At 45.7% G+C, this 17,345-nt stretch overlaps 1 protein-coding gene across 4 annotated transcripts in view; it reads left to right on the top strand.

Moving 5' to 3' along the window:
* The first annotated feature begins 425 nt into the window (after positions 1 to 425).
* Positions 426 to 17,345, top strand: part of ccdc9 (coiled-coil domain containing 9) — a 35,768-nt gene continuing 18,848 nt past the window's right edge. Inside the window, exons 1-8 of one of the 4 annotated variants that reach the window (XM_068018853.1) lie at positions 426 to 481; positions 5,505 to 5,558; positions 6,305 to 6,412; positions 6,820 to 6,963; positions 7,699 to 8,043; positions 10,761 to 10,844; positions 15,437 to 15,607; positions 16,566 to 16,753. In XM_068018853.1, the coding sequence (XP_067874954.1) occupies positions 5,556 to 5,558; positions 6,305 to 6,412; positions 6,820 to 6,963; positions 7,699 to 8,043; positions 10,761 to 10,844; positions 15,437 to 15,607; positions 16,566 to 16,753 (1,043 nt within the window). In that variant the 5' untranslated portion in view covers positions 426 to 481; positions 5,505 to 5,555. Of the gene's footprint in view, positions 482 to 614; positions 887 to 5,504; positions 5,559 to 6,304; positions 6,413 to 6,819; positions 6,964 to 7,698; positions 8,044 to 10,760; positions 10,845 to 15,436; positions 15,608 to 16,565; positions 16,754 to 17,345 lie in introns of those variants that run through there. The other 3 variants (XM_068018851.1, XM_068018854.1, XM_068018852.1) reach the window with 3 other exon arrangements.

Consider the following 17,345-nt stretch of genomic DNA (forward strand, 5'->3'; position numbering starts at 1 on the left):
GTGTGGACACCAGGAGAGGACAGATCACATCTTGGCTAGAATGTCCATACATCCCCACACAACAAAATACTGCAGAATTCCAGAGCGTGAGGTTTAATTTGTGATGAATTTGTGCCTGAGCGTGTATCATCACCTTTGAGAAAGGAAGGGATGAAAACTATGAGACAAAATAAACAAAAATCCTTAACAAGTGGCCCTTTCCCTAAATTAATGAATGAGGAGCTTTTGATTAACAATTTTCAAGAATCAATGTTAGAAACAGAAAAACTTTTCAAGGAAGAAAGAAATTCGTGGGTATTTTTCTTTACACATTATTTTCTGTGCAGACACTAATTCAGTGCAAGGACTTTGCCTTTAAGACAGTTTTCCCTTTAATCCTGCCAGCTATCCTTCTTCATGCAATAATTTTTGTGCTCTTGCTTGGCTACACTGAAGCAAGTGGCTCGAGCTTCAAGAAAAGACAGAACTAGAGCTAAAGGAGGTTGGTCAGTATGTTCCTTTCACAAGGGTTTTTTAATCTGGCTTCTTCAGCACAGCATTAGAGACACTTCTGACCCCTTTAAGGGAAGTGTGTTCAGTATTTGGCAGGAAACGTGAGCCTCTATCCACAGGAAGTGAGTGTGTGCGGAGCAGGATTTTGCAGCTCTGAAGTCACACACTGGCTCCTGTGGAGAATGTGGAAAAGCTGAGAACGCCAAGGCACCGTGAGGTATTGGAGAGTGGCGTAGAGCAGAGTGGCGAGTGGGAGCTCATTAAGTGATGACGGACCAGCTGCTGAGTCCTTTCAATTCAATAGGTTTGAGCAACCCTGTGGCTGGCACAAGAGTGCAGTTAGCAGCAGGGACAAGGCCACAATCCATGCTGGAGAGACGTCCAGTTTAAGGCAGTAAGCAGTTCAAGCAACCTTCTGTCATGAAAGATGTTTGAAGGGTGTGGGGAGAGAAGACTAACTTTTTGGCATGATTTGCTAAGGGGCTTTAAAGGCAACTGATACATATTGTGAAGCAGACAGCGTTTAGGCCTGTAATCTAACCCTTGCATGTACTTTGTTTACGTGTGTATATCAAACTGACTGCCTTTTACCAAGTTAAGTGTCATTCACGTACCCAACCCTTCAGGGGACGCAGTCTGGGGGTAGCGATCGAGCTCTGTGCGTTGCCCTCCATTTCTTTAAGTGGGTTTTAAGTTCTGCTCTCAAGTCAAACCTATCAGAGGCTGGTCCAAGGGCCAGGCCAAATGGGAACAGTATTCCAGATGCTGTCATACCTGACGAACAAACCGAGCACTTGGGTCACATGATTGTTTTGGGTGGAGAGGGAGGTGGGAGAGGTGTGAGTGGAGGTTGAATAGAGTGTAGAGAGGGGTTGTGGTGGGGTGGGGATGGAGTCCAGGGGATGGGTGGTAGGGTTGGGGAGAGGCGAGTAAGGGGTAGAATCAGGGGGATGGGGGTGTAGGTCGGTGAGGGTGGGGGGGGCTAGGGTCAAGTTGGGTGAAGGGTAGGGTCTGGGAGGGTGTGGATGTAGGGTCGGCAGGGGTTAGAGTTAGGTGAGGTGGGGTGCAGGGTCAGGGAGGGTGGGGAGGAGGAGTGGGGGGGGGTAGGGTCGGGGAGGGTGGGGTGGGTGGTAGGGTCAGAGAGGGTGGGGTTTAGGGTCAGGGAAGATGAGGGGTTAGGGTCAGAGATGGTTTAGGGTCAGAGAGATGAAGGGTTAGGGTCGGAGGTGGGGGTTTAGGGTCAGAGAGGGTGGGGTTTAGGGTCAGAGAGGATGGGGTTTAGGGTCAGGGAGGTGGGGGGTTAGGGTCAGAGAGGGTGGGGTTTAGGGTCAGGGAGGTGGGGGGTTAGGGTCGGAGAGGGTGGGGTTTAGGGTCAGGGAGGTGGTGGGTTAGGGTCGGAGAGGGTGGGGTTTAGGGTCGGAGAGGGTGGGGTTTAGGCTCAGAGAGATGGGGGTTTAGGGTCGGAGAGGGTGGGGTTTAAGGTTGGAGAGGGTGGGATTTAGGGTCAGAGAGATGGGGGTTTAGGGTCGGAGAGGGTGGAGTTTAGGGTCGGAGAGGGTGGGGTTTAGGGTCGGAGAGATGGGGGTTTAGGGTCGGAGAGGGTGGGGTTTAGGGTCAGAGAGATGGGGGGTTAGGGTTGGAGAGGGTGAGGGGTTGGGTGAGGAGTATGGTGAGGTAGAGTTGTATTCTTGAACAGCTCCAGTTCTCACACTGACCCTCCACTCTGTATCAACAGGGTGTGAACCTTGATGAGGACTGAGGGGTAAAAGTGGAGGCTCAGATCTCAACTTGCTGCGTTTTGATCTGTCCATAAACAGACCAATTCTGGCTTTGGTCCCATTTTATTTTTTCATTCAATATATCACCTGTGTTTGTGTTTTCTTTAAAGCGTCGCAATCCCACCCCCTCTCCAAAGGTGTGAACACTGGTGGGGAGGGGAGTAGCATTTCCTAAAAATAAATGTCAAGGCACTGGATAAGGTGCAAAAAAGATTTTATGTGAATGATACTGGAATGAGAGTTTATAACTATCAGGAAAGAGTGAACTGGCTGGGACACTTCTCTAGAAAAGGAAAGGTTGACAGGTAACTTAAAATTATGAAAGGGTTTGATAGGGAGATGTAGAGAAGATGTCTCCACTTGTGGGCAAGGCCAGGACTGGGGGCCATCAATATAAGACAGTCACCAATAAATCCAATCGGGAATCCAGGAAAAGCCTCTTTACCCAGAGAGTGGTGGGAATGTGGAACTCACTACCACAGGGAGAGGTTGAGGTGAATAGTATCGATACATTTAAGGGAAACTGGATAAACACATGAGGGAGAAAGGAATAGATGGGAGATGCTGATAGGGTGAGATAAAGAGGGGTGGAAGGAGGCTCATGTGGAGCATAAACGCCAGCATGGAGCAGATGGGCCGAATGGCCTGTTTCTGTGCTGTAAATTCTCTGTCATTCGCAGGTGCTGGGCAGCCCTGTAATCTTTCCCAGTTGCCCATTTATCATGTGTAAATCAGCCTATTCGGTTTAATTTTTCTTAAGGAATCTGATCATGTTTGAGGTAACTCGGGTGATGGGATGGGGTGCAAGTTTGAGAATATGCTGACTGGATAATCCTGGGCAGGTGTAGTGTTTTGCTGATCATTGCACTCTGACTGGATCAAGCAGTTAATCTCCTGAGTAGAGATTTCCTTCGGGTGAAGGAGCTTTGAGGTTTACTCAGTTTCACAGCTTTTCTCTTCTGAATTGTTCCTTACTGGGGGTTAGATCAGTTTTGGCCGATGGAGTCGAGATTCAGCGTGTGACGCAGACTAGTGTCTGTTTCTGCACTGCCCAGGAGACTAATTTCGCTCCCGGTGTGTATAAAGATTCAGCTGAATGTTGAATTGAGGCCGTATTTTAACTCCCCTCGCACAGCGAGAACAGGGCATGCGGGTTGGGCAGGGATGTGGTTTAAAATTGCAGCAATGAGCTAATTAGAGTCACCTTCTGAACCTAGCACTATTTTAACAGGTGTGTTTTGGTCTGATGTTGAAGCCCTCAATCCCAAACCAGTAAGAACCTCACTGACATCACTAGGACTCCAGCACTATTTATACACATCACATATTTGGCACCTGCTATTCATCTCACCAGGAAGATCAGGCGCTGAGGACCTGGGTCTTCCTCCAGGAAAGATTACGTCTCTATCTACCCAGAGCCCCTCTAATCCTCTGACCTGACTGGCAGGGACCCTTCCCACTCGACCCTCCCCCCACCACCTGGCTTCCTCGGCATTCCCGACTGGTTCAGCTGGGAGTCGGGCCTTGACTATGTTAATGGGAGTGGAAATAACTCCGGTTTTCAGACCAGATCAACCACCACTTTTTCCCTTTTACGAAGCACTCAGAGCTGCTTCTGGGCACGAGGAACCAAGTAAGACGTCTGGCAACATCAAATTGCATTTATATAGCACCTTTTACCATAGTAAAACATCCCAAGGTGCTTCACAGGAGCGTTATCAAACTAAATTTGCCACTAAGCCACATAAGGAGATATTAGGACTGATGACCAAAAGCTTGGTCAAAGAGGTAGGTTTCAAGGAGTGTCTTAAAGGAGGAGAGAGAGAGGGGCAGAGAGGTTTAGGGAGGGAATTCCAAAGCTTAAGGCCCCAGGCACCTGGAGGCTCGACTCCAAAGGTGGAGTGATTTAATTTGGGGATGTGCAAGAGGCCGGAATTGCAGGAAGGCAGAGATCTCAGAGGGATGTGGGGCTGGAGGAGGTTACAGAGGGTGGGATTTCAAATCAAAGATGATGAGGTGCTGCTGAACTGGGAGCCAATGTAGGCCAGCGAGCACAGGGCTGGTGTATGAACCAGACCACATGTGAGTAAGGGTAATATAACTATGATTCCCAGGAAATAATATAATTTTTGTATATGATTTGTGTATAAATAAATATGCTCCTGTTCTGATTATTCAGAGCAGTCAGTGAGCTGTATCATGTTTGAAATCTAAAACTAATGCTTTAACCCACCCCTATTTCCTGCTGAGTGTCCCAGTAAAGACCATCGTTTGATGTAGTGTTTGATTAAGGGGCTTTGATATGCTGATTGATCAATCCAGAGATCGGCAGCTGCATTTGTTTAATGATGTTGAAATCTTCAGTTATATTGAGTTAAGTGCAGTGCCACTGCTGTGCTTTTTAAAGGAAAATAATGTGGTTGTCATGAGCAACTTGCCTTTTCACAAATCTGGAAAGTTTAGTTTGTACAAGGCCCCGTTCATCAGGAGCTGTGACCGTTAATACAGGATTATGCAACTTGGCACCGCTGGCTCTAAGCTTGCTGATCAGAGAGTCTTACAGCACAGAAAGAGGCCATTCGTCCCATCAGTCTGGGGCTGGCCTCTTTGAAAGAGCGATCGAATTACCCCCAATCCCTCTGCTCTTTCCCCATAAGCCCTACATTTTTTTTTGCTTTTCTTCAAGTATACGTCTAATTCCCTGACCATCTTTGACAGATCGTCATTGCTGGGTCAAAATCCTGGGTAGGCCTGGTTGCTCCCCATTAGGCATTTGGGGTATAGGCCCATGGGTGCCCCTAGCCCAAGTGAAATTTTTTTAACCTGGACTCTGCGGCCACCGAGGACATTTCAGCTAACCACAGTCTTGACCATATGCATACACATTACCATCAGACAAGGACCCTGAACCTGTTGCTGCACTCTTCCTTGCTAACCTGGGAGTGCTGAGATCAGATTAAACCCCGGACCACCGCTAAACTATTGGGGGTGCGATGCCCCTTTAAACTGACAGACTTCACTAATCATGTGAGCTGAACAAGGTGGCCTCATTAATATCTATCTCAGCTGCTCTCTCTCACTGCCAGCTGGCATCAACTAACTCATCACAGCCCCACAGAGCTTAACAATCTGTCTCCCTCTAACAGAACACACAGAGCTTACGTGCCTGTTTGTTTGTGTAATTGTTACTGAAAGCTCTTGATAAATTTCTAATTCTGTTTTTACATTCTGCAGGATTTTTAGAGAAGAGAGCATAGTGTTGTTGCTAATGCACAGCAAGCCACAATGGTGAGTGCACAGAATTTCATAAAACTAATTTGTCTCCAGTTTTGCCTGAGAATAAATGCTTTAAGCATATTTCTCCTGTGTGACTTAATCTTTTATGTTCGTTTTCAATTTGCTCCAAGACCTTGCCTGTTCTAGCTTTCTATTCCCTCCTCTTGTATGAATATTGGCAGGCTATTTGACCTTGGGGTGCATCACAGTCAATTCTAAGTCTATACACATTCCAGAAGAGTTCACCGATTGGGAATCCTGGTTGACTGTTCCCCTCCTCAAATAACCCAGAGACACCAACGTTAATGGTTGTTTTGGGAGGGACAGGCCTGGTTGAGAGTGGTAACTTGAGACCAGAATGAAATCTAAGAGCTTCCTGCTTGGTATAATACTGGGTTAAGACACCAGGAGAGCAGGTTAATATTTTTGGGCAGGATTTTCACCCTGATTGGGGGCGGAGGTGGGTGGGTGTGTAATTTTGAACTGCTGGCTAGTGTACTGTTTACCAGCACCATCCTACTCCTGGGCTATTTTCCCAGAAGTGGGTTCAGGGATGGTGGGTTGCCAATTAAGAGGTTAATAGCAATTATCAGAGGCTGACTGGAATTTTGCAGTTGGTCTGTGGCCCTTAGCGGGAACAGGCCTACTGCTCAAGGTAGCCTCCCGGTGACAGACTGGGGTGGGGGAGAGGGCACCTGAAGATTAGGCTCTGCAGGAGTACTGAACTGAGAATAAGGCATCCCTTCTTTTCTCTTCAGTCAATGACAGATCTCAATTTGAAGACACAAGAAGAGAAAGATGCAGAGTTGGACAGGAGAATCGAAGCATTACGAAAGAAGAATGAGGCGCTGGTGAAGAGATATCAGGTGAGGTGGAACACACTTGTATCTGTGTAATGTGGGAGCCTTTGTAATGAGTATTGGTAATTATCGAACTTGCAGGGCATCAGAACTGAATGGACACGAGCAGGAAGCCAATCAGTAGTCATCAAAGCAGTGATGGATCTTGTCCTCACCTGTGCACTGTCAATAGGGTCATTGCATAACAATGCATGGAAACCTCATCGGATTATCCCTTCCCCCTAGCTCAAGGATGGTGAAGGAAAGCTAATTGACCTGGGTTCCCACTCCTCCCTCAGATCGCATCTCAAAGATCTACAAAGAATGTCTTGACTCCTGACGAGCGCAAATAATGTTTGTTTGGCGGTAGTTTTTTTCTCAAGTTCTATTTTCTAGAACTGATCAGATGGAATAAATTTTCTTTTTTAAAATAGGAAATTGAAGAAGATCGGAAGAAGGCGGAAGAGGATGGCATCTCTGTGACCACTCGGAAACCCAAACATGAAGTAGAACACGAGCGCAAATGGAATGAAAAGGAGATCCTGTCAGTCACTGTTGATCTTAGTAAATCCCCAACTGTGAGTAAAGTCTTCAAAAGGGCTGATAGGGCCCTGGCTCATCTGAAAGAAGGGCCTTCTGACAGTGCAGCTAGCACTCCCTCAGTACTTTTCTTTTGTTCTTTCTTGGGATTTGGGTGTTGCTGGCAAAACCAACATTTGTTGCCCTTCCCTAGTTGCCCTTGAACCAAGTGGCTTGCTAGGCCATTTTAGAGCACAGTTAAGAATCAGCCACATTGCTGTGGGTCTGGAGTCACATATAGGCCAGACCAGGTAAGGACGGCAGATTTCCTTCCTTAAAGGACATTAGTGCACAGGCTGGGTTTTTACGACAGTCGATAATTTCTTGCCACTATTACTGAGACTAGCTTTTAATTCTAGATTTTTAAAATTAATGAATTTGAATTTAAATTCCACCAGCTGCCATGGTGGGATTTGAACCCATGTCCCCAGAGCATTAACCTGGGACTTTGGATTATTAGTCCAGAGAGATTACCATTACATCACTGTCCTGCCCCCTCCAGTGCAGCCCTCCCTCAGTATTACACTAGGAAGGTCAGCCTAGACTTTGGGCTCCAGTCTCTGGGGCGGAACTGCTGAGTTATGAAGATTAAAGAAACACTGTGGACCTTCCTGGCTCTAAAACCCATCACAAGTTGTATTTCTGAACAATAATCATTAACTGGGTGATGGTATTGAAGTTTCAAGAAGGTCTACCTGTACACTACCTAAATGTTTTCCCTTTATTACCCGCAGGAGAAGCGAAAGGTGAATGACAAAAAGCCATTGAACTCCCCCCGCAGCAATCTGGAGTCACCAGCGAGACGATCGTGGGCACCGAGCGCTCATTCCTCAGGCCCCAGGCAGTCAGCAGACAGGGGCAGCCATCACTGCTCTCCTGCCAATAGGCCTGACCGGATGATGCGGGCAGATTACCCGAACAGGTGCCCACTGAGCCCTCAAGGACTTGAGAGCCCGGGCAGGGAGAAAGCTAACTGGGGCGAACGAGGAGGTCGTACTAGAAGGGGCCGCGGCGGAGGAGGAAGTGATGGAGGAGGCTGCGGAATAGGCAATGCATCACCGCAGGATAGAAAAGTAAAGGTCAGTAAGACTGGGATATGGCTTAATTGAAAAAGATGCACAAATGGATAACTTAAAATTGCACTGAAACAGATCATTTTAGCCCATCTGGTCCATCCTGATGTTTGTGCTTTTTCTTCCTTGTGTGTTTATCTAACTTCCCCTTATATGTATCTATGCTATTCGCCTCAACCACTCCCTGTGGTAGCGAGTTCCACGTTCTCACCACTCTCTGAATAAAGAAGTTTCTCCTGAATTCCTTATCGGATTTATTGGACCCCCATGCCCGAAACTCCACCTGAGGAGTGTTGATGTGAAAGGTTGGTTGTAAATGCTATAAGAAGGCACCTTGAGCATGTGATGGCTTGGTTGGTGAATGAATCACTGTGTGGTACAGAGCAGAAAGCCTCAACCTTTTGAAGATGTTATATTCCCCTTCTCCCTTCCTGGATGTTGGAAAAGAGAGAGGAACATGCTCTCTGCCTTACCTAATTGCCATTCAAGGGACTACTGCTGGGAAGCCCATGTGTAAGTGCACTGATGTGGGCAGAGGGTGGGACTGAGCTTGACTGTGGAGGGCCATCACAGTCAATCCGCCTACCATAGCTTACTATCTATACTCGCACAAAGTGTGGTCACGTGGGGAAGTACTGAGGTGCTGTTAATGTTTGTGGGAACATCTTGAGAAGTGCAGGAAATTGGTGAGAGGGGACAGCAGGAATAAAATGGGCCAAAAGTTTCATGAAGCCAGTGTTGCTTGGTGAAACTAAAACTGGGATCAGTTGAGATTCTAAAAGTACTGACACTCTTGACTTTTAATCCTTATTTTTGAGTAGGAAAATGCCTCGTTAATGTGTCTTAAAAGTGTTAATTTAACAACCATTTGAAGCACACTCCACAGTCTTCACTGCAAGGTGGAGTTTGTAGGCTCAGTTGCTGTATGCAAATATATTTCAACTAATTTTGCTGAACCCCAGAACTCGTTAAATTCACAAACTCCCTTGTCCCACACAAGAGTTTTCTCCATTTCTCCCAGATGTCTTGCGAGTCATAGAATGATACAGCACAAACGAGATCATTCAGCTCATCGTGTCTGTGCTGGCCCTTTGAAAGTGTTATATAATTAGTCCCACTTCCTCTGCTTTTTCCCCATAGTCCTGTAGTTTTTTTTGTTCAGTATCTTTAACAAAAGGGTTTGAAAGTAACTAAGGAATCTGCAATTAGCACCCTTTCAGGCAGCACATTTCAGATAATCATAATCCAATGGTTCTTTTAGGTTTAGTTTAGAGATACAGCACTGAAACAGGCACTTCGGCCCACCGAGTATGTGCCGACTATCAAACCACCCGTTTATACTAATCCTACACTAATTCCATATTCCTACCACATCCCCACCTGTCCCTATATTTCCCTACCACCTACCTATACTAGGGTCAATTTATAATGGCCAATTAACCTATCAACCTGCAAGTCTTTGGCATGTGGGAGGAAACCCACGCAGACACGGAGAACTTGCAAACTCCACACATTCAGTACACAGAATTGAACACATGTCGCTGGAGCTGTGGTGCTAACCACTGCCAAATACCTTTTTAAATCTGTTCTCCCTGGTTACTAAGGGCACAGGTGATCTGGTACCGTAGTGAACCGTGATATAATCCATCCATCATTGATCAGGCAAGTTCCGACAAAAAAATGTTCTTTTATTTAAGTACCTACCCCTGCAGCAACTGCCTTGTTCTGCAGTGGATCTCATGCCTGCTGCACTGTAGGCATTGTCTGTGTAGTAACTCTCCCTGTACAGTTTGTGTTTCTGTGTTGGAATCTGTTTTGGAAACTTTGACCAAAGCCAGGACTTGAACTGTCTAAATATTACAGGTTGAAAAGGAAGCTAAGAATTCTCTGGTGATTAATTTGCTGCTTTTTGCAGTGAACTGGGAGCTCCCACAGGCTTGGGGCTCTAGAGTGAATATGTGCATTTATTGATTGGACCTCAGAGAGCGGCATGACATAACCATTGGAACTGTAGAACACTCTTTCTCTCTGTCGACCTCCAATACTCTTGTTCAGACTCTTCAAAGTTTAGTATGCACTAACTTTTGAACAATAGCATTAAAAATGTTTCAACTACTGAACAGTTGAGTTAGCATCTGGAAAGAGAGGGCAGGTTAGTGTTTGTGGCGTAGACCTTTTATCAGAAAGATGAGTGTTTTCAGAGCGGGCAAAGGTGGGATGTAATCCTGTCTTTTTCTGATGCTAGCAGAATTATGAGAGTTCTTTAGTGGGATTTCATTCTCTCTCCGATGACGGTGCTTTCAAGCTAAGGTGAAAACAGTGTACAGGTCTTAATGCACCAAATGACCAACTCAACACTGAGTGTTGGCAGCTTATTTGGTGGATCAGAGCATCAGAAGTAATTCTAATCCTATCTTTACCAATCTCAACAATCTTACAGTTTTGTCAACAGGGGGCCATTGCATAGTGACACTAAATGGGACCTATAGCTGATTTCTGACTTCAGGGACCTCTACAATGGCCCTCTGGCATTGGACAGGTGGGTGGAAAATTACTGGGTTCCTGCTCTTGTTGCTGTTTTGTTTTAATACCCACATCCGAACTCGGCACAGACAAAGGGTGGAGTCCAGGATCTTCCAGGTTTAGATTCGTACAGCAATGTTGGGAGGAAGAACATGGGGGAAAATGGGCAAAGATTCAAAGTAACTTCTTTACTTTCACAGGAATGGGAAGAAAAACGAAGACAGAACATTGAGAAAATGAATGAAGAAATGGAAAAGATTGCCGAATATGAAAGGAGCTTTATGGTTAGTTTGTGCAGTTAACCAGACAGAGTCTGCGGTTTAACCCTAAAACTTCCATTTTGCTCCGACCAGCAGCTGGTTTGTGGCAATTAACTTTTTAAAATGGTAAACTTTTTCAGGAATTGGAGAGAAAGGGATAGTCCAGATTACATGGAAGGAAAGAAGTAAAATTTCATAGGCTAGGTGGAGAATGAAGAGAGTCAAACAATCAGTCAAAATCAGTCAGTGGGATTATCATAGAATAATACAGCACATTAGGCCATTTGGCCCATTGTACCGGTTTATATCTGTCATCCATAGTCTGTGTTTTAATTAGCTCCTGGGGCTCGGTTAAATGTACTGAAGCATAAAAACCAAAGAGGTCCTGGGTTTGTGATCCGTTGGCTGAAATCAGGATGATCAGTCCTATAATGGTCTCCATGGTATAATAAAAGCAAAATACTGCGGATGCTGGGAATCTGAAATAAAAACAAGAAATGCTGGAACCACTCAGCAGGTCTGGCAGCATCTGTGAAAAGAGAAGCAGAGTTAACGTTTCGGGTCAGTGACCCTTCTTCGGAACCTATTATTAATGGTCTCCATGGTGTTGGGTAGATGGAAAATCAGCCAGGGTTCCTGCTGCAGATTGCTGTTTATCATAGCAGGCAGTGAGAGGGTATTCTTCCATCCCTGGTGCAAGTATGAATAACAGGAATTCCCTTTGCCATGATGCCCATTGATTTTGATGAAACATGAGCATTTATCAACTCAAGAATTTTATAACATTATAGATATTGACCTCAATTGTCCATAGTTAGTTGTTGGATACAAATCTTTATGTATAAAGGTGATGAATGAGTTACGAAAGAGACTTCAGAAACTCATTCCAGAGAGCCACTTAATGGTTAGAGCCTGCAACTACACTGTGACAGTTGACATTGCAAAATTGAATGGAAAATGCTGACCGAATAACGTGACCAAAAAGTGTGGACAGGGCTTACTTACATGCTGCAAGATATTTGATAACATATGAGTGCAGGAAAGATTGGGTTGGCCTGTGCTGCCTTTGTGGCTGCTGATGCTTACCGTCTAGACTCTGATATCAAGACTAGCAGATACTGCAGGATACGAAAGGGGTCTCTGTGCCTAAGGACGTCTAGCCCAGCTAGAGCTGAACGTTGAGAAGGGAAAAAATTAACAATCCACTCGTACTCGTGCAGTGACCTACAAGGGTTGCCATTTCGATTAACCCCATGGACACTGAACACCTTCAGACCAAAGACCAATGCTGGTGGAGAAGGAAATGCTAAATCCATCACTGGGAGTCTCAACTGGGAACAACAAATACTGGAAACTTTCTTATCCTATGGACATGTGCATTGCTGGTAAGACCAGCATTTTATTGCCCATCCTAGTTTCCCTTGGAAAGGTTGTGGTGAAGTGTCCTCTTGAACTGCTGCAGTCTATGTGGTGGGAGTTTCCCTACAGCCCTATTAAGGAGACAGTTCCAGAATTTTGACACCATGTAAGATTGGATGATATGGTTCCAAGTCAGGATAGGATGTAACTTGGGAGTGGAGCTAGGAGGTCATGGTGGTGGTCCCAGACACCTGCTGCCCTTGCCCTGCTAGGTGGTGAAGGTCGCAGGTGTGGGAGGTCTTGTATTCTAGTTGGTCAAGGGTGATACGGGAGCCAATCTATACTCTGGTAGGTATGCATGTGTCCAAGTTTCATAAACATAGTTTGTGCTCCCTAGATTTTAGAAGATTGATAAATGATTGAGTTGAGGTCTTTGCAATGGTAAAATTATTTGATCAGGTTAAGCCAAAGAAACTTTGTTTTGAGCTTCCACACCAGAGCAATCTTAAAATTAGAGCCAGGCCATTCAGGGGTGATATTGCAGGAATTTTTTTTTTTATTCATTCATGGGATGGGTGTTGCTGGCTATGCCAGCATTTATTGCCCATCCCTAATTGCCCTTGAGAAGGTGGTGGTGAGCTGCTGCCTTGAACTGCTGCTGTCCATTTGGGGTAGGTATACCCACAGTCCTGTTAGTAAGGGAGTTCCAGGATTTTGACGCAGTGACAGTGAAGGAACGGCGATATAGTTCCAAGTCAGGATGGTGTGACTTGGAGGGGAACTTGCAGGTGGTGGTGTTCCCATGCATTTGCTGCCCTTATCCTTCTAGCTGGTAGAGGTCGCAAGTTTGGAAGGTGCTGTCTAAGGAGCCCTGGTGCATTGCTGCAGTGCATCTTGTAGATGGTACACACTGCTGCCACTGTGCGTCGGTGGTGGAGGGAGTGAATGTTAGTAGATGGGGTGCCAATCAAGCGGGCTGCTTTGTCCTGGATGGTGTTGAGCTTCTTGAGTGTTGTTGGAGCTGCACCCATCCAGGCAAGTGGAGAGTATTCCATCACACTCCTGACTTATGCTTGTAGATGGTGGACAGGCTTCAGGGAGTCAGGAGGTGAGTTACTCGCCGCAGGATTCCTAGCTTCTGACCTGCTCTTGTACCCACAGTATTTATATGGCTACTCCAGTTCAGTTTCTGGTCAATGGTAGCCCCTAGGATATTGATAGTGGGGGATTCAGCGATGGTAAAGCCATTGAATGTTAAGGGGAGATGGTTAGATTCTCTCTTGTTGAAGATGGTCATTGTCTGGCACTTGTGTGAGGGTAATGTTACTTGCCACTTAGCCCAAGCCTGGATATCTCTTGCCCCCAAAAAATGATGGGGTCAACTGAGCTATCAACACCGCGACAGAGATTTTTGTTGGATGCAGTTGTCGAGGGTTATTGAGTTCAAGCGGGTGAAAGCAGTTAAGACACAGATTTGTCATGATGTAACTGCATAATGGAACAGGCTCAAAGGACTAAATAGGCTCCTCCTGTCCCTATGTTTGTAGTTAAAATAGCCTCCTGCCATTCTTTGTTTAGGCTTGTACATTGTTGCTGTTAATCATAGTGGTAGGAGCCAGTTGGACTGTATTCCTGCAAGGATTAATACATTGACAAGATTGGACAACTTGATTAGAATAATGGGGCAGAGGCACTGTGTGTCTCCTGGCTTTTTAACACACATGTTGTCCTAGATTACTGCCTCTTGTTTCCTGTGCAATAGTGAAATATCTCCTGGGAGAAGGTCTTGTCTCTTTATTAACAAACACACAGCTGTGTTTAATGAGCCCTATTCCATATGGATAAGCTCTTTGGCTAATAGCCCCAGTTGAATGGCAGGGTTGGGACTGTGTCTGTGTGTGTGTAATACTTCTGTCAGTGAATGCATCATTTAGATTTGATTACCTCCCTTTTTATATAAGAAGGAAATAGCTTTGCATCAATGAAGGCAAAATAACTCCAGAGCAGGGTCTGGGGCTGTTAATGTACTAGAGTTTCTGCTGCTCCTTCAATAAGTGATTTCGAGCTTCAGCCCCCAGGATATTTTGACCCAAACTCTGTTTTCTGTTTAGAGCTTAAGGACTCCTTCTTGTGCCTTGGAGACCTCCATAAGCTCTCTTTTTGGGGTAGATATTGTGCACTAGTCTAAACCATTGCTCTAGGTGTCTGAAGGTTGGAATAATTGTCCAGGAAGTTATCTCTTCGAACAGGATGGGGATTGTTGGAGAAATGAGCTGTCTGCATGAGACTGAGGTCGGCCTGCACAAGGAGATCTTGTCCGCTTTTCCATTCTGTACAATAACCTCTGGATTAGCACCAAATAATTTGTGACCCTGTGTTAAAGGCACATTTCTGTCAATAAGGTATTCTATCTAGGGCAAGTGATCTGATGTAGCCGTACATACCCAGGAATCTGTGTACTTGGCATAAAGAGCTTCGGGGTGGTGGGGGGGGACCCCAAATGTCAGTGCGTGAGCATACCTCAGTGATCAGATCACTGGCCCTTATTATGGAACCATTATGGTGGAGATTTTAGTTCTCGGGTCTGCTCCAAGTTGTGGAATTGAGCTGAATAAATCTGGTTTTGTGGACCTACACTAGGAAAACTGGAGCATGAAAGTTGTTGGATTGTCATTTCGCCAACAAACCCAACTGGTTGGTTGATACCCATTCCTGAAGGGGCATGTATCTCCCTCTAACCAGTCTGAGACTAGTCTTGCCCCATGTGGTTGACCCTGGATGCCCAAAAGGCAACAAGGGATGGGCAATGCTTTGGCACAAGTGACAGTGGAGGAACAGCAATATAATTCCAAGTCAGGATGGAGTGTGTCTTGGAGGGGAACTTGCAGATGGTGTTCCCGTGCATCATCTGCCCTTGTCCTTCGAGGTGGTAGTTTGTGGGTTTGGAAGGTGCTTGTGTAGAAGTCTTGGCAAATTGCTGCAGTGCATCTTGTAGATGGTACATTAGCAAATCAAGAAGTGGAATTTGCTTGGCCATCCCTTTTTCATTCCCTTCCCCCTGGGAGTGTTGGTCCAGATTTTGTGTTCAGTCCCTGGGGTGGGTCTTGAACTCGCAACCTCTGACTCAGAGGTGAGCCACGGCTGACACACTAGGGCTTCTTATGCCGACACTAAACAATGTGAGGTTTGGCTTCACATCATAAAGTTTTTTGATGACCGTGTTCAAAAACAAAAGTTGGCTTGGTTCTTGTTTCAAGGGCGGTTCTGGTGAGAAAAACCCTGTGCGGAACTTTCTAGATGACCCAAGGCGCTTGGGGTCCCTTCCTGACAGTGACCGTAAAGATGGCAGCCGGCGGCACATACGGAATTGGGGTGGTCCCGACTTCGACAAGGTGAAGACTGGATTGGATCGCGACAAGGACTGGCAGGTAAGGCTGTGAGAGATGTTGTAAAACTCTCTATGTAGCTTCACTTTCTGACTGGTCCAATGCATGCACAAAGAAATGAAACAGGTTCCATTCTTCCCTGGTCACAATGAAAGCCCCATCCTCTGCTAAAAGATGGACCACCGTGCGCTTTCTCCACTAAGGGAGACTTAAGTGGGCCTGGTTAGGATGAGGATTTAAAGGGGGCCCGTTCTTCAGCTTTGAGGAGCATTATGCTCACCTATGAGTGAAAAGGTCGGGGTGGGGGGGGTGGGTGTTCTGTGTTTGTCCCTTTGGATTTAAAGGGGCTTGCTTACCTGTAAGGATTTATAAGTGGAATTTGAAGGGAGATGGGAACAAAAATGTACAAATGCTTAAAGACAAAAAACTGCTGGAAGTACTTGGCAGGGTCCCGAGGATCCGTGAAGAGAAAATGCAGATTAATGCTGAGATGAGAAGCTTCATCAAATTCAGAAAGACTTTGCCTCCCTTCTTTCAGTTTCCAACAAGAGATTCAGCCTGTCATTCTGATCCGTGTTCCCTCTCCGGATCCCGATCTGCATCGTTGTAGCATGGTGTTTTTTTTTTTTAGATTTAAAGGGAGCCACTGCTGTTAGTTGAGGTGTAAGAGGAGTGTGGTCTGTCACTGCATTATGGAAAAGCAACATTTTGGATATTCAGTGACATTTATGCCAAGGTACTGTGCACGTCAAAGAACATGAGCGAGAGCATTTTGCAAACAATTTTTTTTTGAGATGTCTGCTGTGAGGGCAATGAGGGACGCTCAACCCAATGGGTAAGTGAAGCAACCAGTGTCCCCAACTTCTTGCTGAGAGCCCATATCTGGGATTTAATTGAGCAGACTCCACCCCAGGCATTATATACCATGTTCAATTGAGATGATTCACCCTTGCCCATTGCGATTCCTCCAGTGAATAATCCGGCTTGTCTGTTCCCACAGGGCAGACAGTCGAGTTCCAAGGGCTCTGTCGACATGACCATGTCGATGACTGGTCGGGAGAGGGCGGAGTATATGCGCTGGAAGAAAGAGCGGGAACAGATCGACCAAGAGAGGCTCGCTCGGCATCGCAACGCAACTGGACAGTGGAAGCGGGAATGGGATGCTGAGAAGACTGAATCCATGTATGTGTGAGTGTTGAGAGATTCGGGGCACTGCCAAGCTATTACTTTTTCATATCTCTAATTAAGCCCCAACATTAATTTTCACACCACTTTTATTCCCCCAGGAATATGCTTTATTTGCACATTCCAAGAGCGTTGCTGTGTTAATTCCTCTTGTCAAAGTGCTCTTTGCATTTCTGGTCGTTTACTCGAGCTTAGCCTTTATGCTGCTGTAATTGTGACTTTTTGTTTATCAGAGACAATTATAAAACTTATTAATGTTAGAAATCTATTTCAAAAGGTTTAGATTTTTCCCACTTTTTCTCCCTAAATTACAGATAACTGAAGTCAGTTTTAAGGCTGACAGAGAACTTGAGACCATCTAGTCTACAATCCACTTACATACTGCTTCTACCAACTGAGCTACTGTTAATTTATTCATGAAGCAAAAGGGAGGGCAGAATAGCATGAGAGAAGGGACTGGGGGTTATACTAATAGTTAGAGGAAGGCTGAGAGGAGATTCAAGTGGAGCATAAACCGTTGGCATGGACTAGTTGGGCTGAATGATCTGTTTGTATTGTATACTCCATCAGCTGTGAGCATCGCTGGCAAGGCCAG

Source organism: Heterodontus francisci, chromosome 40 (assembly GCF_036365525.1).
Source record: "Heterodontus francisci isolate sHetFra1 chromosome 40, sHetFra1.hap1, whole genome shotgun sequence".
Lineage (NCBI taxonomy): Eukaryota > Metazoa > Chordata > Chondrichthyes > Heterodontiformes > Heterodontidae > Heterodontus > Heterodontus francisci.